General features: G+C 39.2%; 1 protein-coding gene across 1 annotated transcript; it reads left to right on the top strand.

The window, feature by feature from the left end:
• The first annotated feature begins 370 nt into the window (after positions 1-370).
• LOC146955107 (uncharacterized) lies at positions 371-1,664 on the top strand. Its single transcript, XM_085747701.1, has 2 exons — positions 371-391; positions 1,032-1,664. The coding sequence occupies exons 1-2, from the start codon at positions 371-373 to the stop codon at positions 1,662-1,664; spliced, it is 654 nt and encodes a 217-aa protein (XP_085603827.1).
• Positions 1,665-9,108: the final 7,444 nt, after the last annotated feature.

Raw genomic sequence — 9,108 nt, 5'->3', positions numbered from 1 at the left:
CGAGGTTAATATAACGTCTGGTTGTTGGTTAAGCAATTTTGACTTTTCAAAATAGAGCGTTAAGGTGGGCGTGATTGAGATTTTAAAAAACACATGCCCGAACAGTAGATATTAACGTAAATAAATACAAACCGGTGAAACCTGTTAAGTGTCGATTCTCCTTCGATTGGAGGAATTTTCACAAGCCAGCTTTCACTATTGTAGCGATTCTGACTTTGCCTTGTACAGCTTCAGAAGTGGTCTCTTTTTGTGAGAACGAGATGAGGTGCAGGCATGGCGGCGACAAAACAACTTCTTATCGGCGAGGTTGCTGCCATGCTTCCGAATTGATTTTCATCCAACGGCGTCGTGATCGGAGGATTCGGTCATCATGGCGGTTGGGAATGATGAAGTTCGGTTCCTAAATCCGAGAGGCGTGATTTAGGGTTTTGATGTGAAAAGGTGATCGCAGTTTAGTGACTACCATTAAGATTTCTATGGCTTTAGGGTTTCTAAATCGCGGATTACGATTCAAAAGAGTGGTCTAGGTTAGTTTTACCTTTTCCCACAGACGGCGCCAACTGTACTTGCAAAAAAGTACGGTAAAGGATTCTAGGGTTTAGACTGATTATTGGATGCCTTTGGAATGATCTCAAGAGTAGTATTTATAGCCTGTTATGGGCTTGGGTTTCGGTTGCTTGGCTCCCAAGCAACGGGGGTATTTATGTATTTTGGGCGGTTTCTGGAAGCTTCTGGAAGCTAAGGAGGGCGGCATCCTTAGGAGGACGCGCCTGGGCCTTGGCAGCCTTTCTGGAGGGCGTCTGAGCCCATCTAGAGGGCGTCTAAGCCCTTTAGGAATATTATGACGGTTCAATATATATATATATGAATTTTGCTAGAAACCATCCATGAAGATTGTTTTTTAGCAATCCACACCTCAAGGAGGTGTGATTTCCACTTTTTAGTTATAACTTTGTTAAAATACACTTTGGGGGTGGGAGGAAGAATTGCTAGAGGAGTGTAGACTTTTTCTGTTAATAGTTACTTTGCAGGTTGATTCAGCTGATACTTGGAGGTGGACCCCTGACATAGCCAACGGTTACACTGCTGGTGGTGCATATCGCTTGCTCACAGATACGACGCAGGTCAATGTTCAGATTCCGACCAAGTTGTTATGGAGGAAGGATGTGCCTTTGAAGGTTTCGGTGTTTGCTTGGCGTCTGTTTCGCAACCGTCTGCCTTCAAAATTAAATTTGTTTCGTAGAGGTATCATTCTTCCTGAGGCTCGTAACTGTGTCAGTGGTTGCGGTCTTCATGAATCTGACTGCCATTTCTTTCTATCTTGTACTTTTTTCGGACATCTTTGGCAACTGGTTAGGAATTGGCTTAGTGTTTACTCAGCGGATCCACCACTTATTTTGGATCATTTCATTCAGTTCGGTTCTTCTATAGGTTACGGTAAATCTAGATGCTCTTTTATGAATTTGATCTGGTATGCTACAACTTGGGTAATTTGGAAGGATAGGAATGCTAGAATTTTCAGAGGCACCCAGAGTTCCCATATGCAACTTCTGGAGAATGTCAAACAGCTTTCCTTCTGGTGGTTTAAAGCAAGTTCTGTATCTTTTCATTATAGTTTTTACAACTGGTGCCAAAATCCTTTGTTATGTACAGGAATTGGCTAATTTTTACTTTGTTGTTGAACACTGACTGTATTTGGTGAGCATTCTCTCAGGTACACCTTGTACCTGGAAGATGGCTCTTGTTTCAATATATCATTTTGATTTCTTCAAAAAAAAAACTTTTATTTTAATCCGTAACAAACGGGCCCTATAAAATACTCATCCCCTTAAAAATCCATAACTAAAAGTAGATTTGTATCAAAATTATGCGGTACAAATCGGTTGACATGTATTGATTTTTAGAAACTTTGATTTGGAATTAATTCTTTCAACAAGGAGAATCACATGATTGACACAACAATTGCAAAGTCAAAATATTTTTCAAAAGTGAAATTATATTTTAGGAGAAGGTAATATATTAATTAATTAGTAGGTTTATGCCACTCTAATTCAAGACATTAAAGATATGTGTCGCGTCATTTTTCGGAGATCAATGCTATTTGATTAGCTTATTGACTCACTTTTATTTCACGACTGAACATTTAATTTTTAATAAAAAGGGGAAAAAGTTCAAACACCCCATATTTTGAAAAGATTTAGGGTTCGGGGGTTAGTTACATAAAGGGAAGGTATTAGCACCCTTTATGTCCGTAGTACTCTACGGGAACCTCTTGGTTTTATTTAAATAATGTGCTATAACTTACTTGCTTTTTTTGGAAAAAAAGGATTTGAAATGATAAAAAGAAAGAAGACCTAGTTATCTACATTTTATCGATTTGAAAAGACGAGTGTCCTCTGCCTACGTACCCGTGAGGGATCAAAATCACGTAGTTCGTGGTTAAAAAACTGACGTTTGATTGGTTGTGTGTTTTTATTAGTTTGAAAAAGGTTTTAAAATGGAAAAAAGCCAAAGTGGCAAAAAAGTATTTGTTTGTGTTTTTTATGTTAAAGAAAAAATGACTTGAAATATGATTAAATTGATTGAAGTTTGATTAAGGAAAGAAAATAAAAAAGACGTCACTTGATTTAGGATCAAGGTTTATTTAAGAAAATATTTTTTTGTGATTTTTGAAATATTTGCATGTTTTGTTGTTTTTGAGTAGTAACTAAACTAAAATTAAAACTATCGGAGCAAGAAAATAAAAGCGTAGGTATTTTGAGGTGACGTTGGATCACCACAAAATCCTTTAACCTAAACTAGCAAGCATAAATGGTAAACATACACACACAAGCACACATGCACCTAAACTATTACAAAAACCTATTAATACATTCTAAGGTCTGTAGAGAAAATAAATAAATTACATGAAAACCTATTTTTACATTCTAAACTATGTGCAAAACGAAAGTAAAGAAGTAAATTACATTAAGCCTACTATACATTCTAATAATTAAAAAATGAATGAAATATGCAAATGTGAATTAAAATGATATAAGATGCAGCAAAATAAAATACAATTGAAATTAAAATAAAGATGCATGATAAATAGATATGATAGAGGTAATAAAAATGAATGAAGGTGGGGGTGCATGAATTAAAATGGGGTGTGTGGAAATGAAAATGAACTGGGCCGCAGGAAACAGGCAAGGCACGTTGGGCTTGAGGATCAAATCAGGGCCGTCTGATTGAAATCAGACAGCCCAAATCGAGTCATAAAACCAGGCATTAGGAGCGGTTGGATTAAAGATCCAAGGGACAAGAGGCGAGGGTGTATGGTAACACATACACCCACGCACATGCGAACAGAAGGGGATATATATATGTGGTAACCTTCATTCCCACTCATTTTTCAAGACCGTTTCTCTCTCTTCCTTCCCTACCGTCCTATCTCTTGTTCTCTGTCTCTCCTGACCTATGTCCTTCTTCTTCTCCCAACATGAAATTGTTCTCTCTTCTCACCTATTTCCCAACCTCTATTCGATTCCGAACTTAAAATGTCTAAACAGTCACCTTAAGTTACTAGATCTACAAGTTTATTTGAAAGAGAAGAAGAAAAAACTACCTCTTTGTCCTTCACGGAAGTGCTCTTGTTTTGGTTCGGTACTGCCTTTTTATCTCCTACTCCACTCCCTCGTACGCGTTTGTACCACGGTTTGGCTGTTGGCTTCGTTGACGGCGCTGCTGCAACTCGGACTTGGTGTTGTTGTACTGATGCGCGGTGCGAGTTTCGGATGCGTGTGTTTGGTTACGGGTCTCTGTGTGAATACTGTCTCCGTTGTGTTGATGCGACGGTGGTTCCGATGTTGGTGAATTAATACAGCTTCGATTTGATTGTTGAGAGGGATTCGATGAACTTGTGTGGTTCTTGAGGTCGATGGTACCGTTTTTTATGACTGAATTTGACTGTTGTTTTTTTGTACGGCTTTGAAGGCTATTTTGGTTTATCTGGATTGTTGGTTGAAACTTTGGTTACAGGTTTTGATGAGTTAATGCATTGAAAAGTTTTGTGCGATTCTGATGACTGTGACGAAATTGTTGTAGGTTTTTTTTTGTGAATTGTTGGCCGAATTTGTGCGTATGTTTGGATGTGAATTTCGGCCTGTATGTGTTTGTTCTGGGTAAAATTCTACGATGAAAATTGGCTATGAAGTTGTGCGTGATGAACTTTTGTGTTGAAAATTGGTTTGGGAATTTGATACGTGACTGGTTCTTGAGTGAATTTTTTCTATGAATATTTTTTGGCCTCCCCTCGCTGTGTTCTGCAGATGTGAATTTATAGTGCTGGATTGGATTGTTAGGGTTTGTTAAAATGTGCAGAGAAAACTGCATCTTGGATTGGGATGAGAGGAAGAAAAAACTCGTTTGCTGTTTGTTTGGATTGAGATGAAAACTGGACGCGTGACAGATGAATTGGGACCGTTTTTGGAACAATTTTGGACTTATCAAATAAAATAAAAATAAAAGATAAATATGCATTTTTTGATTTTATCAAATAATAAAAAAGGAAATAATGAAAATGATAATAAATAAAAAAATGACTATGCAAATTTGGATTGGACTTACCTAAAAAAAAGAAGTAACTAAAATAAAAAAGAAATATTGATAAAATTAATTTAAAATTAAAAGATGGAAATTAAGATTAAAAATAAAATAAACACTAAAGTGAGAAGAGGGCCCGATTCGGAACCAAATATGAGGTATTTTAAGATACCTCTCTGCCGAATTTTCACTGAAAAGTCAAAGACTTAATCAGGGTCAAATGACGCGTGTCGGTGTATGAATGTACAATCCTTAGGTCAAAAATTGGGGTATGACAGATGCCCCTATTTAAGTTTCTTCGTCCGGAGATTTGAAGATGGAATCTTTGATTCGATCGGACCGAAGAGACTTAAATACAAAGTACACCAATTTTGGACCTAAGATGCTATGAATGCTCGTGAAATGCTAGTATGAATGCAGGACGACGAATATGACTTGACTGAGACGAGAAACAAAAACGGGATACCCAAATTCGCTGAAGAATGGGATCCGACTCCGCTAGCGGGAATGTAGTTTCACTGGGGAAAATAATTGTCTACTATCGTGTTGATGATATGAAGACAAATGAAAGGAAACAAAATCTTGAACAGACACTGGGAATTTTGAAATGTATTTGTAAACTGATGGTTTGTAGAAACTGACACTTGAAGTTAAATTTGATTGGTGACATCTCTGAACCAGACACACTAAGGATGATACTTTTGTCATTCCGTCATCCGACAAAACGGGGAACGACACTTGAGAGAACAGAAATTGAGTGGCATCTCGTCATCCGACATACCAGGGGATGACACTGTTGACATTCCGTCATCCGATAAAACGGGGAATGATGACTTTGACCTTCCGTAATCCGACAAACCGGGGAATGAAACACTTGATATTCCGTGATCCGAAAAAACGGGGAATGATGATTTGATATTCCGTAATCCGTTAAACCGGGGAATGAAACACTTGATATTCCGTAATCCGACAAAACGGGGAATGATGATTTGATATTCCGTAATCCGTTAAACCGGGAATGAAACTGACAAAACAGGGAATGATGATTTGATATTCCGTAATCCGTTAAACCGGGGAATGAAACACTTGATATTCCGTAATCCGACAAAACGGGGAATGATAATATTCCGTAATCCGACAAAACGGGGAATGGTGATTTGATATTCCGTAATCCGTTAAACCGGGGAATGAAACACTTGATATTCCGTAATCCGACAAAACGGGGAATGATGATTTGATATTCCGTAATCCGTTAAACCGGGGAATGGTGATTTGATATTCCGTAATCCGTTAAACCGGGGAATGAAACACTTGATATTCCGTAATCCGACAAAACGGGGAATGATGATTTGATATTCCGTAATCCGTTATACCGGGGAAAGACACGTTTGATATTCCGTAATCCGACCATGCGGGGAATGAGATACTTGAGAAGATAAAGATTGAGTGACATCTCGTTTTCTGACAAAGCAGGGGACGTCACTTTTGAGAAAATAAAATGTGACCTCGAACTGTTCATTAGTTGGAACTGATCGTTTGAAACATGATGAAAGGTAAACTCAAGCGGTCCGTTGTTTGGAACTGGCAGCTTGAAACAAGACAAAAAGTAAACTCAAGCGGTCCGTTGTTTAGGACTGGCAGCTTGAAACAATTGAAGACTGAAACGAAAAGATATGACCAAACACTAGGTGACTGATGCAACCATGTATGAATTGATATTGTGTATATGTTGTGTATGAATATGTGAAAGTATTAATGTATGAATGTATAAATGTCTGAACGTAATTTGTATGACTGTACGAACTGTATATGACCGGTGAACTCGATGAGACATGACACGACAGGTAAGACGGGAGGCGGATTGACATCGCAGTACAAACACTCGACAAACTTCCTTGGAGATGATATTATTGTGAACCAATCGAGCCGTTGACGGTGTGAAACCTGGCACAAGGTAGCAACTGGTGAATAGCAACCGATGAATCTTGGGGAGAAAGCCCATTGTTTAACCAAAAGTCTGGAAGAAGTCACCATTTGTAAATCAGCGCGGAGTGCCTTTCCTCTGGCATGCTTCAACAGTCATGTTTTTTTTTTGTATATTTTTTTTTGTTTTGAAAATCCCTAACTTTTGCCTGGACCGCCCTTTCGGGTTTTCAGTCCACCGGGAATATATTCCCTTTTTTGTGCCCCTAATTTTTGCCTGGGCTGCCCTTTCAGGTTTTCAGTCCACCGGGACGCTCTCTATTGCCTAAGCCGCCTTTTCAGGTTTTCAACTTAGCGAGCATTTATTTTTGTATTTCTTTTTTTTTTTTTTGACTGTGAAAGCATCTTGCTTGAAGCAGAGGTCCCCTCCATTGTGTTTAGACATGTTTCTCTTCCGGAATGTAACCGTTCTCGAGGCGGATGCTGATGTACGCTTCGACTACTCACAAGTTCAAAGAGAGTGCGTTTGTTGTTCACACTTTTCAAAAGATGTAAAAAAAGGTTTTTGTATTTTGAAAAATTTTTTGCTTCAAGTATTGCCATCAAAAATAGAAGAAATTTGCAAATAGAATAAATGAGAGTTCCAAATAAATGGGCACAGGCTCGAATTTGATGAATTGAGTGGTGGCCTACCAATGGCATGGCTCCACGGATCTTTGAAAAAAATTGGAAAATAGTAAATATATGGGAAAGGTACATTGAACACAATAACCGTTATACTCCCTGACAACTTTGAATGCCCCAGTTCCGAGTCTTTGATCTGCAGATGCTTCGAATCAGAGGTCTTTTGACAGCTGGATGCCCCCAAGTGGATGGTGCTTGACTGGATGCAGTTACTTTGTCATGATCCTTAACTTTTGCATAGATCGCCCTTTTCAGGTTTCAATCTATCAGGATAATCATTTTTGTTCATGTCTCTAATTTTTGCCTGGACCGCCCTTTCGGGTTTTCAGTCCACCGAGACGCTCATTTTTGCCTAAGCCGCCTTTTCAGGTTTGCGACTTATCGAGCTTTCTATTTTTGACAGAGTATTTCTTGACTGCACCGACATTCATATGACGTGTGTGTTTGTCATCATCCATAGTTGTAAAAGTTTTTGCACATGAACCTTCATAATTAGGCGTCCACTTGCCCCTGGAGTCTGGTTGGAAAGTATTACCTTTTTAGGCATGAAGTCTCCTTCTTGAAATTCATGGGGACTAACCTTTTTGTTAGAAGTTTGTTTCAAACCTCTTTTGATATGTTTGCACAAGGTCGTCATGTGTTTAAATTCGATCAAGCTTGGACTTTAGCAGAACTCCTATTGACGGGACTTCGACCTTCACGGAAAGCACGACCTCCATGTTGCATATTGGGGAAGGAGGGGGGGCTGCCCCTGTTGAAATGTGTACTGAAGTACGATATTTGAGCAAAGCGAATGGTAGCACGCCGAGCCAGTCTTTGTAATTGAATGTCGTCTTCTGGACAATCTCCTTGATATTTTGTTTGCAGCTTCAATGGCTAAGATGCCCCAATATGTGAGAGATCTCGTCGGGAATCTCTTCATTTTCCTTCTTCAGCTTCGGACACAGGGAACTCAAAGTTGGAAGAGAGTACATGGTCAATGTGTTCAACGGGTTTATTAATGCATGATTTGATTATTGATTTTGACAAGTGTAAGTTATGATTATGCAGATATTTGAGAATGATTATATTTTTTGTATTACCATTTTTCCAGAACAAAGCACAAAATAAAAACAAAGTCGGGATCAAAACGACCTTTTTATTAATGATGAAAATACTTAAAGCAAAAGCCCTACACAAGTTCACAGTCGTCTCGGGCAGAACGAAAGGATATTTTTTGAAAAACGAAAATCAATAAACACCACATTATTTGAACAAAGGAAATAGCTGAAGGAACAAACACAACGACACTGAAAGCGGCAAATCACTCCATACGTCACTAAAACTATGCACCACCACTTCAGAATGAGGTCCCGTGGTTCAGTATCATATTAGCTTTGCACATTTTGATTCAAGTCTGTGAAGGATAGGACCTTGGCTTCGACTAAATCTTGAACTGCATTCCTCAAGGCATAACAACGCTCAACATCGTGACCCGGTGCCCCTTGATGGAAGTCACATGAGAGATCGGCTCTAAAACCTGCTGGCAATTTTCTAGGCATCGGAGGAGGCGGCCTGGTCTGGACATAATTCCCTTCGAGCAAAGATGGGAGCAACTCAGCATACTTCATGGGAATCGGATCAAATCGTGTCCTTGGAGCCTGTTGTCGAGGTTGTTGATGTTGATACGGTTGTTGATCGGCATTGGGAACGGGTGTAATAGCGGCCACATGTTGATAGGTCGAATATTTTTGCTGAGGCCGCCCTTTCACCATACTAACCTCCTGCTCTTTCTTTTTCGAACTACTAGCGGGGACACTTTCATTGATCAATCGTCCTTCTCGGACTCCTTCTTCTAGTCGTACACCCGTAGCAACCATCTCAGCAAAGTCCCTGGGGGTACTTCCGACCATATTCACGTAATAGAACTGACTGAGAGTT

Source organism: Medicago sativa, chromosome 1, assembly GCF_051527215.1.
Source record: "Medicago sativa cultivar Bolivia chromosome 1, Bolivia_mono, whole genome shotgun sequence".
Classification (NCBI taxonomy): Eukaryota; Viridiplantae; Streptophyta; class Magnoliopsida; order Fabales; family Fabaceae; genus Medicago; species Medicago sativa.
This window is presented reverse-complemented; position numbering and strand designations above follow the sequence as displayed.